Genomic DNA, 23,251 nt, shown 5'->3' with positions numbered 1-23,251 from the left:
ATGCTAGGCACCCTCTGGAGGGGTGGGGTGAAACACTAGGCAGATCCCACTGTCCCCCATGGTCTCGGCCCCTGGGAACCCCCCTCTCGTTTTTCTTCAGATTGCCTCCTCAGACGGCCACAGAAAGTCTGTGGGCAGGGCTTGCACAGTGGGGGGCAGGTTAGGTTCCTGAAGAGGGAAGGCCTGAGGTTGGGCCCTTAACTTCCATCACTGATCATTTGGTTCCACCTAGTGGCCTCTGATGTTCCAACTGTCCTAAAAGAGACCAGCAGAGGGGGTGCCCTTTCAGGCATTCAGTGTTTATTGAGTACCTACTTGGTGAAAGGCATGACAGGAGGTACAATGAGGGCACACTCATGAGCGTAAGGAAAGAGCAGAGAACTCAAATTTACTGCACTCGGCTCTCCCAAGTGAGCTAACCAGCCATCCCTATGTAGGGATCCGAACCCGTGGCCCTGGTGTTGCCAGCACCACACTCTCCCAAATGAGCCACGGGCCGGCCCTATTATTTAGGTCAACAAAGGATTGGTGTAGATCATCTGCAGGATCTCTTCCCATGTTAAAAGTCTATAAGGCTTTGTATACAAAGGAGTGGTTAAGAATTTCAGCTTTGAAATTGGACAGACCTACATTCGGATTCCAGGTGTCACCCACCAGCTGTGTGCCCTTGGGCAAGTTACCTTACTTCGTTGAGCCCGGGGTAATAATGTAAAGATTAAGTGACAACCATATCAAGCATTTCGCACAGAGCCTGGCACTCAGTTAGTGCCAATAAATAGCGGTGATGGTGCAGGTGGTGATGATTCTGTTCACCCAAACAGCCACACCACAAGGCAGAAGGTGGCGGGTTGCAATGACAGCAGCCGAATGCCGTGGGAGTCGGGAGGAGGGAAGGCGCTGACTCACTCCAGGGCAGGTCCTCCGGTCAGTTCTCCAGCAGAACTGGGGAAACACAACTCAGAGGATGGACCACACGATGCTTAGGGTGAGGTGTTTGTAACGCCATGTGTCTCCTACAGATTTCCCCCAACTTTTCCTGAGGATGTGAGACGCGGAGATAGGAGGGTGGCTTCTTCCCTCCTCCATGGGGGACCCGGGTGGTGGTGACAATGAAAGCCGCAGTTGACTTATCTGCCTGACTTCTGGGTGACCTCTGCAGCTCTGCCGTGACACCTTGTCTGAGGTTTGCCAGTCTTTTCCTTTTCTTCTTCCTCTCCTCTTCCTTCTCCTTTTTTTCTGGGGACACAGCGTGTCGGGGCCCCTCTCTCAGGACGGTGGCCTTCCTGGCCAGAAAGTCTTCTAGGAAAGCTTCTGGGCTGTGGATTCTGCTCCCTGGAGGCCCTCGCTGCCTGGTTTCCAACCCTGGCCGAACAGTCCAGTTTCTCTCTTTCTCTAGCCTCTGAGGAGTGGGAGCGAAGCTACCTGCCCTGTCCTCACGTTATTCCACTTTCCTCATGAGCACCCCTTCCTCCGGCTGCCTGCGAGTGTGGGGGCTCCCGGGTCCCTGCCCTGCACCCTCCCTCTGTAAGCTCCACACTCTCTGGCCGTCTGATCCACCCCCCACCTCCACCTCGTGCTCAGTGCCAAAGCCCCCGTATCTCCCTGTGTCCAGCTATAACTTTTCTCATGAGCAGCAGATAATTCTTTCCTGAATCTCAATACAAGTGACCTGAGACACTTGGAGTTCCATGTGTGCAAGGCAGAGTTTTTCTCCCTCCGCACTCCACCAGGGCTCCTCGTCTTTCCTGCACAGGTGAATGGACTCACTGGCCACCTGGTGCCTGGGATCAGCCTGGCCCTCTCTTTCCAGGGCACAGCCAGAGCTCCTCAGTGCTGTGGGCTTTCTTTGAATCTGGGCCTCTCTTCATTCCCCCAGGCTGCTGCCTCCCAACAGTCTCCCCTGCCATAGCTGCCAGGACCCCAGCTGCCCATCAGGGACCCCTGTAAAATAACATGGTCAAGTCATTGTTCCTCTGCTTAACAACCGTAGTACTCTCCATTGCCTTTGGGATAAAACCTAAACTCCTTGCTCAGGCATCCAAAGTCCTTCTGGTCCCTCCTCTGCTGCCCTCTCCAGGCTCTGCATCCTGAACGCCGCTGCTCTCTGCCCACACTCCCCGGACTTCCAGCCTCCATGACGGCCTTGCTGTTTTGCAGGCTTGACTTCCAGCCTCCATGACGGCCTTGCTGTTTTGCAGGCTTGACTTCCAGCCTCCATGACGGCCTTGCTGTTTTGCAGGCTTGACTTCCAGCCTCCATGACGGCCTTGCTGTTTTGCAGGCTTGACTTCCAGCCTCCATGACGGCCTTGCTGTTTTGCAGGCTTGACTTCCAGCCTCCATGACGGCCTTGCTGTTTTGCAGGCTTGGCACCCACTGTCTCATCACTGACCTTTGCACATGCTGTGTCTCCTGCCTTAGCACCCTTCCTTCCTCTAGTCTATCGGCTCACAGCCATTTTTCAGGATCCATTCAAATGTGCCCTTGCTTGGGAGGCCTCCCAGATCCTCCCGGGCGCCTCTGGGCTCCCTCAGCCTTGTGACCCTTGTCTTTCATAGCTTCTGTCACACTGAATTATAATCATTTGTTTAGATATTTATTTCACCCTCTGGACTGAAAGCTCCTTGGTGGCAGAGATCTTTTACATTTTTGTATACCGAGTGTCTAGAGCATAGCAGGTACTCAGTAAAGATGTGTTATAGCAAATGTACATCTGTTTTGTGTCTGGATCAGAACGGTGTTTTAAAATTTTGGTTGTTGCTGCTTTCTTTGGGGAGTTTTTGCGGTCAGGAGGCCAGAAGGTGGGCTCTTGCCTGTTGAGAACAGCAAAGAATTAAAAGGCTCTGTAGTCAGATCCAGGTTCTGGGCCAGGCTCTGCTTTGTATCAGCTATGTGGCAAGTGACTGACATCTACAAACCTCATATTTCAAATCTAAAAATGGGTAATAATAGTACTTCCCATAGGGCTGTTAATTGAGAGGATTAACCAAGAAAGCAGCTAAGTGCTAGGACCTAGTAAATGTTCAATAAATGACAGTGATTGTTATTGTTCAGTTTTGAATGCAGGAGCTGCCTCAGAATCAGGTAGAATCAGAAGACCTGTGCCCCAGTTCCAGCTCTGCTGTCACCTCACTGTGCCAGAGGCCTGGAGCAGGTGCCTCTGAGGTCCCACCATCTGACATGCTGTGGTCCTGTGGCCTGAGAAGGAGTGTGAGGGCAGCAAAGATTGCTCTGTGTCCAGCAGAGGGCCCTGCCCAGCCCATGGCCTGCAGGGTGGGAGGGCGGGTTCGCGACGCCAGCCGCCTGACTGGAGGCGGACCCAACCGGCCAGCTGCCTCTCTTGGTTCAGCCCAGCACTTGGGTCCCCTGCCCTCACCTGCTCTCCCCGGGGCAGCTGCCTCCTGCTTGTCTGGCCATGCGGTGGCTGTGGCCCCTAGCAGTCTCTCTTGCTGCATTGTTGGCTGCGGGGCTGAGCAGGGTCTCTGGGGGTGCCCTGTTGTCTTCAGGCAGGCACAGAGCCGAGGCCCCAGAGCCGCAGGGCCGATCCAAGAGAGGCACTGAGGATGAGGAGGCCAAGGGCATGCAGCAGTACGTGCCTGAGGAGTGGGCTGAGTACCCCCGGCCTATCCACCCTGCTGGCCTGCAGCCCACCAAGCCCTTGGTGGCCAGCAGCCCCAACCCAGACAAGGATAGGGACACCTCAGGCAGCAGGCTGGAGCCAAAGAGCAACCTGACGGGGACACCGGGTCAGAGGCTGCGGATACAGAACCCCCTGTATCCAGTGACTGAGAGCTCCTACAGTGCCTATGCCATCATGCTCCTGGCCCTGGTGGTGTTTGCTGTGGGCATCGTGGGTAACCTGTCAGTCATGTGCATCGTGTGGCACAGCTACTACCTGAAGAGCGCCTGGAACTCCATCCTTGCGAGCCTGGCCCTCTGGGACTTCCTGGTCCTCTTTTTCTGCCTCCCTATTGTCATCTTCAATGAGATCACCAAGCAGAGGCTTCTGGGTGACATTTCTTGCCGGGCCGTGCCCTTCATGGAGGTAAGTGTGCATCCTGCTAGATCTCACCGTGGGGCTGCAATCCAGGGAAGGGGTTCAAAGTCTCCATTAGGCCCTTGGATGTGGGATTTGTGGGTTTGCAGAACCCCAGAGCCCTGGAGCTCTGACTTGCTTCTTCTCCTCTACCCTGGGGAAGGTAGCTCTCAGGAGAGTTAGGCAGGTGGGGCGAGCAGGCAGGTGTGCAGGGCACCTGGGCTCCAGCCCCAGCTTTGTCTCCTGCTTCAGGAGCAACCTCAAGGCAGGTCTCCTCCTTTCTCTAGACCCTGAGCCGCTCCCTCTTCTGCCTCAACCTTCCTCCATCATTCCACCCAAGAAATCACTCTGACCTTTGTCTTTCTCCTTTTTCTCCCTTTGTGCCCACAGCAGCTGCCCTGAGCCCACTGATCCCCTTCTTTACTCCTCAATATCCTGCCTCCCTAAGCAGGGTCTGAAGGGAGATCCCACTTTCCTACAGACCCCCCGGATCAAGTCACTATAATTCCCCATGAATACGAACACCAGAAGGAAGACCCTTTCCCCCCCGCCTTACTGTGATTATTGCTATTGCTGCTGTCATCTCCATCAGCAACCTCCTACGTCCTCTCTGAAAGGCAAGACCTAGGTCTGGGCACTGGAGTTAGAGGGGGGTTCTAGTTTCCGCCACTGACATACTGGGTGTCATTGGGCAGGTCTCATCTCCTCTCCAATTTTCTTACCTCCCAATTTGGGAGAGGGAAGACCAGATGGTCCTTCCAGGTGGCCTTTCTACAATTCTAAAGTATATCATTATGTTGTCACTTCTGGGAACTTCCACATTAAGATAAGCTTATGGGTGTTGAAGGATGCATAGATCACATGGAGACAGCTTAATCAAATCACTGCAAAAATATACCAATGTATGTGCATCTTCATGAGACACAGCAAAGCCAGTGTCTCTATATAAGAACACAAAATAAGCAAGCAGCCTTTTCACTTTGGGCTACATGGGGGTTAATAATGAGGACTGTAGTGACAGTGGCCTCCCTGTGGAGGCTGCTGTTCCTCCTGAGAATGGATGATGCTGCCTGACATGTGTGACCTGCCTGGCTAGAGAGGGACATTTGTTTTTTTTTTTTTTTTTTTTTTAAAGATGACCGGTAAGAGGATCTTAACCCTTGACTTGGTGTTGTCAGCACCACGCTCTCCCAATTGAGCTAACCAGCCATCCCTAAATGGGACCCAAACCTGGGGCCTTGGTGTTATCAGCACCACACTCTCCCGAGTGAGCCACAGGCCGGCCCAAGAGAGAGGGACATTTGGATCAGGCATTTGGACACAGGTCCTATTCCCAGCTCTGTCCCCATTTCACTGTGTATTAGTAATGATTTCAGAGCTGGACAGACTCTCTGAGGCTCAGCAGTTGAGATGGTCCTTTCCTGTCCTTCTCAACCCAGAGAGACCATCTAATGTTGGCCCAAAGGTGCTCCAACTCAAAAGAAGACCCTAAAACTGGGGACAGCCTCAGCATCTTAGATATCACCTCATGCTCACAGCCCAGGTGAGCCGAGTGGTTAGACACAGAACGTTGGAACTGGGCAGACTAGATAAGAAGCTGGGCTTTGCCCATCACTAGCTGAGTGACCTTGGTAAGTTCCTTTACCTGCCTAAACCTCAATTTCCTCATCTGTAAATTAGAGATGATGATGATGATGATAAGGATAATGATAATAATAATAATAATAATAATAATAATAATAATAATAGCAGCTATCTGAATGAATTCTTGGAGGGTTAAATGAGTAATGTCTGTGAAGTGCTTGGAATTATAGAAGGTGGGTTTTATTTGGGAATGGTCTAAGGCACAGAGGGCAGACCCATATGAACTCTTGTTTGCATGTGGTTGATAGGACAGTGAATGCCTGGCCCTGCCTGACTGTGGGTGCCACATCCCTACACCTAATACACGGGCTCTGGCCTTGGTCCTCCCAGGCCACCCCCTCCATACCTTCCGGAGGGTAGAGATGATCTACAAGCTGACAGAGAGTCCTCTCTCTAGGCTGGGTGATGGGGTGGGGGTGGGAGAAAGAAATATGCCACCCCAGAGCCCTTTTATAGGGAAGATCTCAGGATGGCCCCTAGAATGGAGCAGGGGAAGGCAGCCTGGAAGAAAACTTGAAATATCTTTTGAGATGTAGGGAAAGGAGAGAGAATGGTATTTTTGTCCAAAACAAAAACTGCTCCTCTGCAGGCCTGGGCTCCACTGCCAAGGGGGGGGGGGGGCTGGGTTCTCACAAAGGACACAAGTGGCAGTGCTAATAAGCCAGGGATTGTGTTCCCCCTGTCAGGAGATGGAAGAATCTGGGCAGGAGGGGGATCTGAGCACAATCCCCGCGTGTTGCTGCTCATCGCTTGATGCCCGGGGCTGCTCTTCTCCCTTTATGCTCGCTGGCACTTGCTTCCCTGCTGCTCTGGCTTCTTCCTCTTGGCTCGCAGGGTGGTTTCCTGTGTGCTCAGTGAACAGCGTGTGGGGATGGTGGGCACAGGCTGGCTCGGAGGGGGGCTGCTTCCCCAAACAGCCGGGCCCCGGGCTTCTCAGGACAGGGCCAGGAGGGTGAGAGAGAGCGTGTGTGAGTGTGTGAACCATGTTCCCCAAGGCCGTTCACCCCACTGAGGCACACAATGGGGTGTGGGAAGATAAAGGACCTGCAAATACCCAGAACTTCCACGTCTTTGTCTTCGTTCTTCCTTAGAGATGATTTTCCAAAGTCTCTAGAGAGCATCAGGGGCTGTGGGATCCAGGCCATTCATCCCCTAGTGCAAACAGCAAAGAGACAAGGCGAAGGAAGGGGCGCGTGTGGGTCCCAACGCTGCCATTCACTATGGCAAGATCCTGGGCAAGTCACTTGTCCTGCCTGAGCCTCAGTTTCTTCTTCTGTAGGATGGTTGATTGAGGATTTGACGACATATGTAAAGTGCCTGTTGTGTAGAAAATGCTCGCCAAATGGTAGTTGTTACCATTACTGGTATTTTTGTGCTTATCACTCAATTTGGCATCTGACTATGGTGGAAACCAGGGTTTTGACCAAGTGCCCCCTTCCTCCTCCACATCCCTGCCCACAGGTCTCCTCTCTGGGAGTCACAACCTTCAGCCTGTGTGCCCTGGGCATCGACCGCTTCCACGTGGCCACCAGCACCCTACCCAAGGTGAGGCCCATTGAGCGGTGCCAATCGATACTGGCCAAGCTGGCTGTCATCTGGGTGGGCTCCATGACGCTGGCCATGCCCGAGCTCCTGCTGTGGCAGCTGGCACAGGAGCCCATCCCCGCCACAGGCACTGTGGACTCATGCGTCATGAAACCCTCGGCCAGCCTTCCCGAGTCCCTCTACTCACTGGTGATGACCTACCAGAACGCCCGCATGTGGTGGTACTTTGGTTGCTACTTTTGCCTGCCCATCCTCTTCACTGTCACCTGCCAGCTGGTGACATGGCGGGTGCGGGGCCCTCTGGGGAGGAAGCCGGAGTGCCGGGCAGGCAAGCACGAGCAGTGCGAGAGCCAGCTCAACAGCACGGTGGTGGGCCTGACCGCCGTCTATGCCCTCTGCACCCTCCCCGAGAACGTCTGCAACATTGTGGTGGCCTACCTCTCCACCGAGCTGACCCGCCAGACCCTGGACCTCCTGGGCCTCATCAACCAGTTCTCCGCCTTCTTCAAGGGTGCCATCACCCCCGTGCTCCTCCTGTGCATCTGCAGGCCGCTGGGCCGGGCCTTCCTGGACTGCTGCTGCTGCTGCTGCTGTGAGGACTGCGGCGGGGCCTCGGATGCCTCAGCCACCAATGGCTCAGACAACAAGCTCAAGACCGAGGTGTCCTCGTCCATCTACTTCCACAAGCCCAGGGAGTCACCCCCGCTCCTGCCCCTGGGCACACCTTGCTGAAGCCAGGCCCGAGTGGGAAGCAGGGCACGGGAGCAGGGGTGGGGCAGGCAGGGCCACCACCCTCAGCCAGTGTCTGCTGTTTCTTTCCCCATAGGTCTTGCTTTGCTGCTCGTCCTGTGTCTAGAGAGGGACTTGGTTCCTTTTGTTGAGCTTTGGGGATGTCAAAGGCCTCTCCCCAACAGGGCCTTTCCTGTTACTTGTGGGGCCCTCCAGCCCTGTCCTTTTCACTGGTGGGTGGTGATGCTTCTAGGTCCTTAGAATTGCCCAGAAATGCTCAGTCCCATCAGCTGGGAGCCAGGACTTTGCCTGCCCTCTCTTGGTTCCAGCCCGACTTCCCTCTCTCTATCATGGAACCTGACTATACCTTAGATGTGTCCTCTCCAAGCATCATCTCCCAACCCCCCATCTTGGGGCCCTGTCCTGGAATGGGGGCTCTGTGGGGATCAGCCCAAGTTGGCTCAATACCCTCTGGACCGGATCTGTCCCAGATGCCCTGGATGCCTCCTGCTACTGCCGCCTTCTCTTCTTCCGGAGGATTTCTCTCCTTCCTCCTCCTTTCTCTGAGGTACCCAGGGTTTCCCTGTCCCAACTCCCCCTTGCTAGGTGCTTTTCTATAGAAGGCCCTTCTTGAAAAACAATAAATGGGGTAGAACTACCCCCGTGCCTGCTGCACTTTTTTTGACTGGCTAGTACAAGGCTTGAACCCTGGACCTTGGTGTTCCCAGCACTGCGCTGTAACCAGCTGAGTGGACTGGCCAGCCCTATGCTTCCTTGTGCTGTATCCTGGCAGTGCCTGGATGCACCTGGGCCTTCCTGGGGCTGGTCAGTGCCCTGGGGGATTCCTCCTGTCCACCTTGGTCCTGGCCTGTGGCTGATGTCCCGCACAGAGCTGTGCCCTGGGGGCTCCAAAGGGCATTATGGCATTTGAGGGACAGAGAGGACGGCGGGTTTGGGGAGCTGGGAGGACTAAGTCATCCTGGCCCAAACCCAGTGGTCCTCGTGAAGTCAAAAGACTGCAAACTTATCTCCTCTGGAGCCCCCAGCTCCGCTCCGCCCTCTCTCTACAAAGCCCCCATTCGAGGGGCCAGTGGCCTTCCCTCCCTGAGTCCCGTGGCTTCCTGTCCTCTCACTCTGAGAGCTGCTCTTGTTTAGCTTCTTAGAACAGACTGTTTTGCCTGTAGACAGCCCAGCTGCCTGTCCCCTGCCTGCCCCCACTCACCCCCACCACACCCCCTTCCCACCCGAGCTCCCTCCTACGTCCCCAACAGACCCTTCTGCTCCTACTGCTGGTCCAGGGCACCCTGAATTCTGTTGGTCTCTGAGAAGCTGGCACGACATCCACCAGAAGTGATGCCTCAGCCCAGGACTCCAGCTGCCCCCTGCCCAGACAAGCTCAGCTTTCTTCAGAACCACCCTCCCCAACTGAAGCTTAGCTCTGGGTCCCACCAGGCCTACCTACAACATCCACGTGGGGCTCCAGGAGGGGTCCCCAGGGGCCCAGGGATGGTGGGGGGAGGGGCTTCTGAGAGCCCTGGGCTCCCTTCTCCTCTGTCCATCCACCCACAGCCCTTGGCCTCCGTCGCCCTGGACCAAGCCTCCCTCCCCTCCTGGGGATCTTAACAGCCTTGTTCTCTCTCGTTGGCACCCACCCCCGGGGCCTGGTGATGCCGCCAAGAAAGAGGGAGGCCGTTGCTAGGTGATGGCGCTACCATGCGCACACCCTTTGTGCTGGGGGTGACGCCCACCCATGTCTCAGTAGACCTGTTGCTACGGGGACTGAAGCCCCCAGCTCTGTAGAGACTTAAGGGAACAGGTTGGAGAGGGGCCAAAGGTGTACTTGCCATGCTGCAGCGACCAGCGCTATTTCTCCCATGTGTTCCCTGTCTCTCCCCCACCTCCGACCCCCAGCCCCAGATGCACAACAGCTTCCGAAGGGATGTAGGAAGGGAGGCCGGGTGAGCTGAGGTGAAGCCCAGGACAGGGGGAAGGCTGAGGATGGAGGGCTCAGGGCAGGGAGGGGGCCACCTCAGCATCCTGTTTGGGGGATCTCTTTCCACAAAGGGCACCCTCCGCCTCTCCCTCCTTGTTGGCGGGCTCAGAGCCGAGGCGGGAGAGATGGTGGCTTCAAGGCCCTGCCACTGCCGCCACCTCCCAGGCCTGCCAACGTGAATGGCTTGCAGAATTAGCAGGCCAGCCGGCCTTGGGAAAGAGCCACTGTCCCTCCAGGCTGGGCCAGCTGGGGGAACAATGTAGGGTTTGTTGCTCAGGGGTCCCAGGCTTGGGGTAAGGGGAGGGAAGGTTGGCATGGTGGTGGGCGGTGGATTTGAGCTGGGATGCTCTAGAGGGGGTGCCGACACTCCTCCCCACATCCTGCCCACCAGCCTGCCGGAGACCAGCCTAAGACCCTGATGCTGGGGTGGGGGATGACCCACCCAGCCTCCCTTGCTGTCTGCGTGGGGCGACTGTCTCACTCTAATCCCAGCACCAGCATTTACGCTGGGACCTGAACGCAGTCACTTAACCTCTCAGTATGAGCTTCCTCATCTGTAAAGCGGGAATGATCTCTCCTTCCCAGAGGGCAGTAATTAAATGAGACAAGATGTATAAAGCATCTGGATGGTGCCCACCGCCTTCTGAATTCAATTCTCTGGTACTATGGAGCAGGCTTGGCCAGGTATTCGTAAACTCATCCAGGTTTGGGTATCAAAGGGCTCCAAACACGACAATTTACATATACTCAGGGCCTATATTCCCTGTTCAATTTTAACAGGTTCTTTAAGTCATATTAGGGGCCTGCTGCATGCAGTAGCACGGATCTCATTAAGATCCCCAGGAGGGGGCAGGGAGGCTTGGGTACAGGGTGGGTGGAGGCCAAGGGGTGTGGGTGGGATGGACAGAGGAGAAGGGAGCCCAGGGCTCTCAGAACCCCCTGTCCCCACCATCCCTGGGCTTCTGGTAACCATTCCTGGGGCCCCATACGGATGTTCTAGGTAGGCCTGGTGGGACCCAGAGGCAGGCACTGTGGAAGGATGGTGTTTGTTTACTGGTAACCAGCTCATCTTATCTCAAACCTTGCCCCTCTCTGGAGGATAATAGGACCTGGGAAAGGCAGCTCAGCCCTGAAACATCCCCAGATGAATGTCACTGTTGGTGCTTCCCCAGCTCCCAGGCCAGCGGCTAATACAGACTCCCTTGCAACCAGGAGAGGGCGGGAGACAGAGCCTGGAAAGCACCCTAGTCATGGAGCAGCAGTTGCCAGATTCTACCCGCAATCTTTCCTATCTCTTTTGGCAGTGAGGAGCTGCCTCTCCAGGCAGGGCATTTTTCTGTGACAGCGCGGATGAAAGTGCCTTCAGGAGGAAGCCCTGGGCACCAATGAAGGGTGAGGAGCAAAGAGGTGCTCTGCAGGGGCCTGCTCCATTTTTCAGGGTGAAGGGGAAGCTGGGGGAGGCGGGTGGATTGTGGGGTGGAGGTGGGGCTTACTGCAAAACTGGGTCAAGATGGCCTCGGATTTGAGCAAGCAGGGCCCGCAAGGCTCTAGGCAGCAGCTGTGGGCAATGCAGAGGGGGGATGAGCTCTGATGGGCAGGGTCGGGGGAGCACTTGAATCAGGCAGAGGAGTGAAGGGAGGCCCCCCCCCCCAGGAAGCCATCAGTATCAACACCAAGAGGCAGCAAACGAAGTGAAGCCACCAGGCCCCACAGGCCCAGTGCCACCCCTGGAGGACAATGAACTGGATCCAGGGAAGGAACTGACAGGGAGGTGGAGGGGACAGCGTTCTGGTTCTGGCCCAATGCTGTGCAGGTGAGGTCCTGGGTCTGGTCGAGAGAGGAGCTAAGGACTGAATTGGCTATAAAGAAATAGCTCAATCTGAGCACAAACCAGCATCCAGCCCCTGTCCCCTGCCACTATGACCGAGGCCCTGGGTGGTTTCTTCAGCAGATCCCCTTAGCTCCACTTGGCAGCTGCCAGCTCAAGGCTGGGACCACGTGGAAGTCTGAAGAGAGAATGAGAAGGGGGTAATGCAAGCGCCCAGACACACATGTGGGGGACTGTTCTGTAAAGTGCCATTGTGCTCTCGGCCTGAGCACGTGCCTCCCTCTCTGGGGGCGTGCTGCTGTCCCCGCAGGAAAATAACCGGCACCACACACCCCCCCAACACAAAATTGGTCATTTATTTTTGCTGTTGTTGTCATTGTTATTAGGAGGCAAAAAAATGTAGTTACAAGAATCATTTTCCAAACAGAGGTTAAATAGGAGCTGAAAAGTGTAAAAAAAGGAAGAGGAACATCACTTTACAAATCATTAAATTAAACAAATAAACAAAAAAACCCAAAACCCAAAGAACCAACCCCCCATGCTGAGTTCTCTCCTTGTGCAACTCGGCAAAATGAGAACAGAAAGTGAGGTGGGCCATGGGGATCAGGGCCCTGGGGAGGGGCAGGAACTAGAGTCAGGAACAGGCAGGAGGGGACTGCTGGGGTGGCATGGACGCTGGATTCCTGCCCCTCGGCCTGGTGGTCTCTGGTACCCCATTGTGCCTGGTGGTCCTACCAAGGCTGGGGGCAGAGAGGAGGCGCCTCCAGGGGCTTCCACCAGCCTGTGGCATTGAAGCACTGCAGGGATGAGCCAGATTGGGAGGTGGAAACACACACACAGGACATGGGGGCGGCCACCAGGACCTGCCCCAAGTGATGGCCTCCACCTTCCTGATCTGAATTTGCCCCAAGCCAACCTTGCATCTCTTTCCTTCTCCCAGACCACCCCCCTCCCAGATCCTGAATGGCCCCTGCAGCATCAAATGGTTGATTTTAGTCTTTGCTTAAATTAAAAAATTAAAATATATATACATATATATACTGTACACACAGGACAATAACAGAGTGTTGGAAAGGGAAGCATAGGACTGGGACAGGGGAGGGCAGCGCTGCGGGGCTGGGGCTGTTGAGAGGGGAGGGAAGCAGGGCTGGGTGAAGGGACAAAGAGAGAGGGGAGGGTGACAGGTTAGGGGACCAGAATGGGGGGCAATTTATTTTACAATAAAAACAGGAGTTCAAACCTCAGCAGAATAGGACTCTGGGATCCCCAGAGGCCCCTCCCCACACCAAGTGAGGAGGGGTGGGCTGGGGGGGGGCGACAGGGGCGGGTGGGGAGCTCGGCTTCAGGTTTAGATGAGGACGGTCCCTGGTCCAAGGGAGGAGGGCCACAGTCTCAGCTTCTCCGTGACTTTGAGTGTTGAATAAGCCACTGTAGGGTGATATCTAAGTGGGAGACAAGAGAGAAGGTTTTAAGGCCTTCAAGTGCTGGGCATGCTGGGTGGCAGAGAAGACAGCTGGGGGAGTGGCTGTAAGCCTCAGGTTTCCCAAAGTGCAGCCAGAGGTCAAGCCTAAGGATGGCAAAAGTCCACAGCTGTAAAGCTCCAAACAACCCCAAGCGGCTGGTAGGGGAATCTGGGTACCGTGAGAGAGACGGAGCCACAGCATGTCAGAGCCAGAAGGGGCCTGAGAATCACCTGGTCCAACCCTGTGATTTTAGAGGGGAGGATGTGAGTCCGAGAGGGACTGATTTGCCCAAAATCACACAACCAGCTGAGGTAGAGCCGGGATAGTGCTCAGAATCTGGGCTCCCTGGCTGCCTGTTCTACCCAAGAACCATAGAGCTTGGGGCTTAAAGGAAAGCTGTGAAGTGAGAACCTTTGAGATCCACTATGCTATAACACCCAGAAATGTCTCTCCCCTCCTCTGCCTTCCCTACGGCTCCTTCCTGGAATGCCAGCAACTCCCCCAAACCCACGCACCAATGTTGTCCTTTTCTTTGCAGGAGATGGAGTAGCAGCAGATCTCTCGGTCTTGGATGGCAGACAGATTCCTGGGGGAAAACCAGAGTAGAGTCTGCTGAGGCTAGGACTGTCCAGGGGGCCTGGGTCTTTTTCTTGCTCAAGGGGATACAATGGGGACGGTGAGGTTCCTGGAAAGGTGGACTCTACTGCCACCCTGTGGCAAACACTGAGAACAGCAACAAGCCCAGCCTCCAGGACTGGTGGCAGGGGACTTTGGGGAGTAGGAAGTATAAAGGGCCACCAAACTCACATTTTCTCAATCAGCTCCTTCTCATCCAGGGCTCCCGGGAGGTCTCGCTTGTTACCCAGGACTAAGACCTACAAAGAAGGGAGGACAAGGATTAGGTCTAGGACAGTTGTGCACAGGCTGTCTGGGTACTGAGCTGGCTTCCCAAGTCCCCCATTCCCTCTGTCCTCCTTACAATGCCTCCAGGCCTGCCCCCACTGACTTCCCCGCTGAGATCCCTTCCCCTCCCGTCCCATCCAGTTCACTGACCGGGATGCCCTGCAGCTGAGGTTTGTCAAGTAGGTTGTGGAGCTCATTCTTGGAGGCCTCAATTTTCTCCTGGTCAGCAGCATCCACCATGTATCTGGGGGAAAAAGGCAGGGTAAGGACAAGCAAGGTGACACCACAGGAGGAGAGGTAGGGAGGAAGAGAAGGAGCGGCTGCCTGGAGGAGAAAATGTCTTGTTCCAGCTTGGTCACCTCAGGATCTATGGGCTAGCTGGGCCTGGCTCAAGGCAGGTGCTCATGAATGTTTCCTGAATCCATAGGAGTGAAAAGCTGCAGGGACTCCTGGGGCCAGCCATTACTCTGTCCTCCAAAGCCCTACTCTGGGGAAGTTGTTACTCAAGTGGCAAAGCTTGGGCCCTTTAGGATTAGCCGTGAGTCCCTCCCAAAGTGACCCACTTGTTTTCACGGAAAGACTAGATAAGGTTAGTGAACACCAGCAGATTTTCTTTCAGTAAGATACTTTTTCTTTTTTTTGATGGCTGGCCGGTAAGGAAGATACTTTTTAAAATCAGGTTAAAAGACAATCTACTATTTATTCCATCAGGAAAACGAAACAATCTATTGTTTAGACATATATATGTAGAATAAAATTATTTTTAAAAAGCAAGGGGATGAATCATTTCAACCACGCACAATTCACACCAGCGGTGACTTTGGGTTGGGAGGGCAGGGCGAGAGCAAGGAGGAATGCACAGGTACATCTGATTTACTGATGCTCTGGTTCTTAGACTGGGTGGCATGTACCCGGAGCATTTATCCGACAAGAAACAAGTGGCAAGCAAAATAAAGGCAGCTTGTGCACGGACAGTGTGTCATGAAAGGAGATTCCGTCTAATCCAGTTCTGTGCCTCTGAGGTCCTTGCAGGCAGTAGGGCTGGGAGATGCCAGGTAAGGCTCAAGAGTACTCACACGATGGCACTCACTCCTCGGCAGTAGCGCTCCCACATGCTGCGGAAACGGGGCTGTCCCCCAATGTCCCAGAGCTGAGCAAGAAGAGGGTGAGATGGCCTCAGTAGCAGGCAGGCAACCAAAACCCATGTTAGTCCCAAGTACCCCTCTAATTCTGCCCTAGTCCCCTTTACCTCCCCCATTTTCTCTCCAAGTCCTCCTCAACTTTCCCTGCATCCCTCTGACTACCTCAGAAGTCTTCTGCTCTCTTGTCCCAGCTCCCCAGCAATTGGAGTCCAGCCTCTGCTGTCCTTTGGCTGGCTCCTCCCAGGGGCCTCAGTTGCCCTTCCTAACACACACTCGGTGCACTGCAGCCCCCTGGCTTGTGCCTATAGTTTCAGGCTCCCGCCCCTCACCTTGATGGTCACATTCCCTTTGGTGATTTTGCGCATGTTGAAACCCACGGTGGGGATCATGTCCTCATTGAACTGTCCGGACTGGAAGGAAGAGTCAGAATTGGAAAAGGTGCAAAAATCGACGGGACCCAGACGCGCCCTCCCTGACAGCCACAGGCTAAGAGGCTGTGAAAATAACGGAGATGTCAGGACAGAGTTCCTCAGACTTCCCACAGGGGGTAGGGGACATCACAAGGGCCATTTCTTGAATGTCCCTTGCTTTCAGACAGGACAGGGAGTAAACAACCTAGGTTCCACCCCACACCTGGAGATGTCCTGTCTTCATCAGGCAGTCTCAAAGTCTTTCAACCTAGACTGGGAGAAAATTCTTCCTAAGGTCTAACCTACATCTCTCTATTGTGATTGAAGCCCCTTTACATCCTTTAGTCCCCCATGGAAAGGAAGAATAAATTATCTCCCAGGAAAAGAACCCTGAATGGGTCATGGTCCAACAGGCAAGAGAAATCTCAAGGAAAGCAGACATATTTTCAAACTAGTTAGTAAATATTCAAGTCAAACTTTTTTGGGGGGGAAGTAAATTGGCCACCCCCAAAAATGCAATGCATGCCAAGTAATTTCTAGATTATCCATGGATTTGTTTTATTTATACTGTACTCCTTGTTAGGGTGGATAATCTAGACTCTATTATCAGTTTACTTATGTGTCTCCTCATTAGACTGAAAGCTTCCTGGGGAGAGGAGCCAGGTCTATGGTAACAGCATTGGTAAATGTTTGCTAAATACTTGGGAATTGACTATAATTTCATTTCTCATAACCCATTTGTAAATTCTTAATTCTCTCTTCTAAATTATCTCTAAGATCTCTGGATTGTTCTAAACTGGCCACGGCTTCAAATTAAGCCAAACCCAATTCCCCTCCAGGTCACCTCCATGTTCACAGAAGCAGGCTGAAGAAGATGGGGCTCACTTAACCTTGAACCTGATGGTGACAGCCCTGTTCCTTTGCCACGCCCTTTTCTCCTACCAGGAGAAATAATTTGCCTCGGGTCACATAAACAGGTCAGGGGCTCAGACCATTATCCAAGGAGATGATAGCTTCTTATTCAGTGCCTGCAAGTCTGAATGAAGACCCCTGAGGTCCCATCTGAATCAGAGTGTATTGGTTCCCTTTTATCTGCAGGAATTACCCATTCACCAAGGCCCTAAGATGATGTGAAAACTGAGCACCCGTGCCTGATGCCCAATGACAAGGTAGATCAAGGGTTCCTAAACTGGGGTCCACAGTTGGGCTTCAGAGATTTTTGAGCGCCCTGAAATTGCACACAATCCGTGTGTGCAAAGTTTTGTTTATATGTACACTTTTCTGGGGAAAGGGTCTGTAAATTTTCTCAGACATCGAAAGGGTCTAAAAGCCCCCAAAAGTTAAGAATCACTGAGGAAGAGGGATTGCCCTCAATGAAGACTGCTTCCCTTCTGGCTAAGTAGGGAGAAGCAAGTGTGGTGTAACTAACCAAATGCCAGCAGAGCGCTGGGGTGTCAGTGTGGCAGCACCTACTGGGCCGAAGTCCACCCCATCGCCATCCAGGCTGATGAAGAACCTCAAGACTGAGGAAGGAAACCCAGTTCTTGTTTATCACTCATCCGGGGGGAGCTTGGACCAGACACTTTAACCTCTCTGGGCCTCAGGGTTTCCTACTGTAAAATGGGGGAGAAGTGTTTTAGTCTTTCAGGAATTACAAATAAGGCTCACAAAGTGCTTGGAGATGGTTTCGACACAGCATGGGCAACCATCATTGTTCTTGGGTAACTAGAAGATCCACAGGCTCCCAAATAAATGAGAAGCCTAGACTGGCAGAATGTGGCCTTGGCAAAGGGGTGTGCTAGGAGAACCTTCAGGTAGCCGGGCTCCCCTGCACCAGTAGTTCCTGTTCAGCTGTGAATCACAGCTAAGACTGAATCAGGTTTCGATTCAATTTCCCTGCTAATGCCTCCCTGTCTCACAAGCTCCACATTTAAGGTTGGAAGTAACTTTAAGTCATGAAGTCCATACTCTTGTCACTGACTTGAATCCCCTCTGGCCCATTTCCTCCTTGGTCAGGTCCAACTATCAGAAAGTTCTTTATAATGGCTCAAAAATCCACCTTCCTATAACATCTACCCCTTGCTCCTGTGAGACACTGGGCACCCCAAGACGAGTTTTTCCATAGGACAGTCTTCTAGATATTTTTAAATGACCTTCTTGTTTCCCTTGGGCAAAACATGTCCCATTTCTCCAGCATTACAACTTTTCCAGAACAGTTTTAGGATCAGTTTTAGGTTCTTTGGAGCATTGTAAAATCTCTGTATAACTTCTTTCCAGCTCACATGAACCTGCTGAGCAGCTAGACACACTAAACTCAATTTCTATTTACAGCTAGACCTCATGGAGTGAGTAGAAGAAAGCCAATGGGGAAAAAGCTGAGACAAACAGAGGCCAAATGAACGGGCAAAGGTGATTCAGAAAGTCAGTGGTGGGCATGGGAACAGAGCCCGGGGGTCCTGACTCTTCATTTCTTTCTGGGAGACACTCTGCTGTGATTTTACATGGGGTGGGCAGAAATGCCAGTGCAGTAGCCCTGGAGGATCTGAGAACACTGGAGTTACCCGAACGCTAGATTTCCAAATACAGCCCACAAGGGGTAGTTTTTCTTGGGAAGCCTCTTTAAAAAAGGGAAATTTAACATGCTGTTTTAGTATGTACCAGCTGAAATGGCAAATTTTATATCAAAGAGGGGGACACACAGGCTGGGGAGGGGGAACTTTCCCTGTACATCACAGAAACCCTAGACACTGGCAGTGGAATTTGGGACTCTGGGGTTCTGTTCCTGACCTGCCATAGCCTCCTGCTCTCTGGATATGATGCTGGTCTGGAGGCCTCCTGTCAAAGGTTGGCCTCCAGACCGGGAAACCAAACCTACCAGGGTACTTGAAAATCCCTGACCAGGAGCATAGCTTTGATAATGCTCCATGAGGAGTACTTCTCTGGGAACAGGGGTGACATCTAGGCTGAGCCACAGCAGCTTGTTTCTCGGCCTGACCCCAGAGACATTTCCCAGACCTAAATGCCTAGAAGCCAAGAAACCTAGGCCTGCAAAGCCAGGTCAGAGGCCAGGTGTTGTGCTCCTAGTCTGGGAGCCCAACAGCCAGAGTCAATGTCAAGTCTAACTAGGGGGTCTCTGACCCTAGGAGCAGAGCCTGGGCAGACAGGAGCCCAGCGGTGCATGATAGCTCAGAGAATCATCATGCCCCAAACCCCGGAACCGGCCTGAAGATACTGCCCTATCAGATGAGGAGCCAGGAGGAAGGGACAGAGGTGGTTTACAGAGCATGTTTAGGACGGGAACCCAGTAAGTAATCATGTGACCACGGGGTATCGGCCCCTCCAGCCCTCTCTCTGCCTCCTGCCTCAGGCCCAACATAATGGCATCCCCTCCCTGGAATGCTGCCTACCGGGATGCTGAGACCTGTCAGGGAGGCCCCTCTTCCTGGCAGTACCTAGGCTGGCCCGCCACATTGCTTTCCTGACCACTCTCACCAGCATTTTTGGCCAGTAATCTGGCCAACTCACGGTTCTCAGAAACCCCAGCTTTGGGACTGGGTCCGAGTCCCTGGACAACCACAGCCCTGGTCCCAAGCCTTCTTTGGCCCCACAAGACCAGTCCAGCCTGGCTCTGAAAAGCAGGCCGCAGCCATTACTGCAGACTCCACTCACACACCCATAGAGCTCATCTTCCCCTTTCTTTTGAGAGAGAGATTTAACTCCTTCCCCACCACTCTCCTGGCACTGGAAGACTTTATCACAATCGCCTACCCAAAGCCCTCAGAGCCACTCTCTCCCAGGTCTCCGGCCTGGCAGTGCCCCTGCAACCCACCCAGTCTGGTCGGGACCACCTCCTCCTGCAACTTCTGGGCCAGGTGGAGTCCCCAAACTCCCTTTACGATGCCATCCTTCCTGGATCCCCAGCTAGACCCCGCAGGTCCGGGAGAGGTTCGGGGAGGAGGAGTCTAGGCTGCAGCCAAGGGCCTCAGCCGACTCCTCCACTCCCAGGGGACCCCTCCCCTCCCCCTCAACAGGGCCGGGGCTTCCTCTTCCAGCAAGGACAGGGTAAGCCCTCGGGGTGGGGCTGGGCTTGCCCAGGCCCCCTCGCCAAGCCGCTCAAGCCTCCTAGTCCCCTGGGCCTCCTGTGCACGCGGGACGGGAAGGCCCAGGCACTTTCGCCCCGTCATGCCCCCTTCCGTGGAGGCCGGAGGGGGCCCGTCTCAGTCGGCAGCGGGTCCCTCCCCCCTCCAGACCCCGTCGGTGCTGCCAGCGCCGGGCCACCGGCCCTGTCTCTCCGTCCCCCCCTCCCCGGCCCACAGCCGTGCCATCCCGACCCTGGCGGGAGAGCGGGTCGCGCGCCACCCGGGTCCCCAACGGGCCGTGCTAGGCCCCAAGCGCCCGGGGCCGGCTCCTCCCCCGCCCGGCGCCCGGCCGTGCCCGGCCATGCCAGGCGGCGACCCCGGCTCACCCGGGCGCGGCGCGGGCGGAGACAGGCCCGACCGTCGGCCGCGCCCCGGACCCGCGCCCCGCGCCCTCGTACCGCGATCACGTTGACGAAGGTGGTCTTGCCCGAGTACTGCAGCCCGACCAGCGTGAGCTCCATCTCCTCCTTCCAGAACAGGGCCTTGAACCAGTCCAGCAGCTTGTTGAACAAAGCGATCATGGTCGCTGCCGCCGGCCGCGCCGGTGCCCGTCCCCGCCGCCCTCGCTGCCCTCGCGCTGCGGCCCGGAGCGGCCCCTCCCCGGTGCGGCCCGGGTCCCGCTGCTCGGTGCCGGCGGAGGCTCGAGCGCGGCGCCGACGACTCGCTGCCCCGAATCCGCTCGCCGATGGGTGTGGCTTCCGCGCCCTCCTCCTCCGCCGCCGCCGCCGCCCTCCGCGCGGCCGGGCCGCGTCCTGCTCGCACCCGAGCGCGCGCTCCTCCCCGCCCGGAGCCGGGGCGGCGTGCGCGGCGAGCCCGCGGGCTGCAGCGCTGGGGGCGGACTGGCGAGATCCCGGGTAAGCAGGAGCATTTCCAGGTGGAAGAAGAGTGGTTCGCCCACTTCCCAGCACACGAAGATGAGATCTCCATGACAGGGAGGCAAAAGGAGGCTTTTGTTCCCTGAACCCTTGCCTCCAAGCACCCCAGGGTGCTGGGTCCCACCCTCTCAAAACGTACCCAGCGGAGAGTAGCAACCTTATTTGGGTCTTTTAGTACTCCATCTTGGTTTGTAAACCACAGTTTACCCCGACCACTTGTTTAGAAAGCCTCTGGCCCAAAGTGAAATGTTTAAACCCGATGTTGATTTTTGCTAGTATGATACTGAAACAGATAAAACCCTGGTAGGTGATTTCCCGTGAGGAACGTCTGTGGCAAAGGAAAATGTCCTGTTTTGGTAAGGAGCAAAGTTTTCTTCAGGAGGGGAACTGATGGTGGCATAGGGCCTGCCAACATGCTCCACTCCCTCTCACCCTGCCTGCAAGAACTAACTGCAGGGCTTGCTAGTCAGCAGGCTGGTCACCCCAGCCGATGTACCTGGCTAGTCCTAGGCTTTTGGGCAGTCCCCACCCAATGTTGGATGCTCCTTAGACTTGGTTTTCAAATGTACTCACATTTAATCTATTTTTTTTTTTTTTTAAGATGACCAGTAAGGGAATCTTAACCCTTGACTTGGTGTTGTCAACACCACACTCTCCTGAGTGAGCCACGGGCCAGCCCCTCATGTAGTCTATTGTTTTAGGCAAAGGCGAATAAACTATCAGTATCAACCACATCTGTTAAACCTGCCCAAGAGTTAGATGACCCCAAATAATCAAACAGTTGCCATAGTGGAGGAATCACAAAGTCTTGGACCAGCATAATATTCTCATTTATTAAGCACTATATCTTTCTAGTCTCTGCCCTTTATAAATCCCTCTCTAGCTCCTAAGATACATGCTATGGTCTGAATATTTGTGTCCTCTCAAAATTCATATGTTGAAATCCTAATCTCCAAGGTGATGTTATTAGGAGGTGATTAGGTCACAAGGTCAGAGGCTTCATGAATGGGATTAGTGCCCTTATAAAAAAAAGGAGAGAGAGAAGAGAACGCCAGCTCATGCACATTCCACCATGAGAGGACACAGAGAGAAGGCTTTGCTTGTAAGCCAGAAAGCAGGCCCTGACATTGAATCTGCAGGTGGCTTGATCTTGGACTTCCCAGCCTCCAGAACTGTGAGAAATACATTTCTGTTGTTAATAAGCCACTCAGTTCATGGTATTTTGTTATAGCAGCCTGAGCAGATTAGGACAGTACACCTCTGTCTCACTTCCTAAATTGACTTCATTTCACTTTGTTTTATGTCCACGGAAGTGCTATCAAAGTGCATATCCCAGAGGTAAAGATTTGTAGCCTATTCCTGCTCTAGGGAGTCATCTTACTGTCTGTATTGCTACAAAGAGGCCCCAGATGCCTGAGAAGAAGATGGAAAGAAAGAGTGACTCAGTCATTCAAGAAGTCTTTATTTTCTCACTTAGTCATTTTTCTGGAGCTTGAACCCTCTGCACTCTGAGATGGGATTGGGGTGACTGCACCAGGGAGGAGAGCCTGTGGGGCTATGAAGTTGCTTCCCTCCAGGCTGGGTCTGAGCTCAGGACAGGATCAGCCACTTGAGAGCCCTCCACCTGGCTACATCAACACACACTGTAGTGCCTCTCACAGGGCTTAGGAAAGGTGGAGGTGTGGGCAAGCCTGTCCCTGATGCTATAAGGAAGGAGCAGCTCCTTAGTGCAACCACGCAGAAGCCTTGAGAAAATTAGCCTCAGTTTTAGCACTGCGTACTCTTCAGAAGAGATGTCATGAATGATGAGGCCCAGCTGTTCTCCAGGAGCCAGCTCCTTGGGAGTTTCCACAGAGAACTGGTATCAGCAAAGCAGATCTCAGGGGCTGAGTACCAGGTGAAATGGTGCCTGACCTTCATCTCCATCTCAGGATGAGCATCCCATCTCAGATTCAAGGAGGGCGAAGGGTTAGATGCCTTCCTGGGTGTTTGGTTCAGCTCTGAGGTAGATCTGGGGTCTCCTAGAAATTGTGTTGATCCTGAGATGGATGAGGGGAATTAGTTCTCTGGGGTAGGCAGTGAGGCATCCCAGTTCAGTCTGAGCCTCTGTGTCTGCATGGAGTGGTTATAACCCAGATTTTTTATGGAAACAACCAAGCTCTCCAGGCATACTCTGCAAATGCAGGGTGTGGAGGGTAGTAGCAGGGGTTGGTTATCTAAAATCAAACTGAGGGCCGGCCCTGTGGCGCACTCAGGAGAGTGCAGTGCTTGGGAGCGCAGCGACACTCCCGCCACGGGTTCGGATCCCATATAGGACTGGCCAGTGCACTCACTGGCTGAGTGCCGGTCACGAAAAAGACAAAAAAAAAAATAAAATAAAATAAAATAAAATCAAACTGAGTTCTGTCTCCTTTTCTTTCCTCTTTCTTTTGTACTTTCTGGGTACCCAGAGTGTCTTCTGAGGTCATGAAAGCAAAGAACAGAAGAGAATGCTGGGTCTCCCTAGAGAGTAGTTGGGGTGAGTGGCCAGCAATTATGGAAGCAGG

The 23,251-nt window shown here is 54.0% G+C and overlaps 2 protein-coding genes across 3 annotated transcripts; one reads left to right on the top strand and one right to left on the bottom strand.

The window, feature by feature from the left end:
- The first annotated feature begins 3,413 nt into the window (after window positions 1-3,413).
- Window positions 3,414-7,955, top strand: GPR37L1 (G protein-coupled receptor 37 like 1). Its single transcript, XM_063115434.1, has 2 exons — window positions 3,414-4,043; window positions 7,140-7,955. The coding sequence occupies exons 1-2, from the start codon at window positions 3,414-3,416 to the stop codon at window positions 7,953-7,955; spliced, it is 1,446 nt and encodes a 481-aa protein (XP_062971504.1).
- Window positions 7,956-12,128: 4,173 nt separating this feature from the next.
- ARL8A (ADP ribosylation factor like GTPase 8A) lies at window positions 12,129-20,524 on the bottom strand. Of its 2 annotated transcripts, none has more exons than XM_063114074.1 (7): window positions 20,229-20,524; window positions 15,611-15,775; window positions 15,216-15,289; window positions 14,290-14,383; window positions 14,044-14,111; window positions 13,752-13,822; window positions 12,129-13,215 (listed from the first exon to the last, which is right to left on the bottom strand). In XM_063114074.1, the coding sequence occupies exons 1-7, from the start codon at window positions 20,349-20,351 to the stop codon at window positions 13,166-13,168; spliced, it is 645 nt and encodes a 214-aa protein (XP_062970144.1). In that variant the 5' UTR covers window positions 20,352-20,524; the 3' UTR covers window positions 12,129-13,165. The 2 variants fall into 2 exon arrangements, with proteins under 2 accessions (XP_062970144.1, XP_062970145.1); XM_063114075.1 differs by having other exon boundaries at window positions 15,611-15,691; window positions 20,229-20,522.
- Window positions 20,525-23,251: the final 2,727 nt, after the last annotated feature.

The sequence above is a fragment of the Cynocephalus volans genome, chromosome 11, assembly GCF_027409185.1.
Source record: "Cynocephalus volans isolate mCynVol1 chromosome 11, mCynVol1.pri, whole genome shotgun sequence".
In the NCBI taxonomy this organism is placed as follows: domain Eukaryota; kingdom Metazoa; phylum Chordata; class Mammalia; order Dermoptera; family Cynocephalidae; genus Cynocephalus; species Cynocephalus volans.
Note: the sequence above shows the minus strand (reverse complement) of the source record. Positions and strands in the feature narration are given on the sequence as shown.

Coding starts and splice junctions, on each gene's coding strand:
- GPR37L1 (XM_063115434.1), top strand. CDS start 3,414: ATGCGGTGGCTGTGGCCCCTAGCAGTCTCTCTTGCTGCATTGTTGGCT. Junction 4,044..7,139: donor GGGCCGTGCCCTTCATGGAG/GTAAGTGTGCAT, acceptor CCCTGCCCACAG/GTCTCCTCTCTGGGAGTCAC.
- ARL8A (XM_063114074.1), bottom strand. CDS start 20,351: ATGATCGCTTTGTTCAACAAGCTGCTGGACTGGTTCAAGGCCCTGTTC. Junction 14,384..15,215: donor CGAGGAGTGAGTGCCATCGT/GTGAGTACTCTT, acceptor TTTTTCCCCCAG/ATACATGGTGGATGCTGCTG. Junction 13,216..13,751: donor CAAAGAAAAGGACAACATTG/GTGCGTGGGTTT, acceptor TCTCCCACTTAG/ATATCACCCTACAGTGGCTT.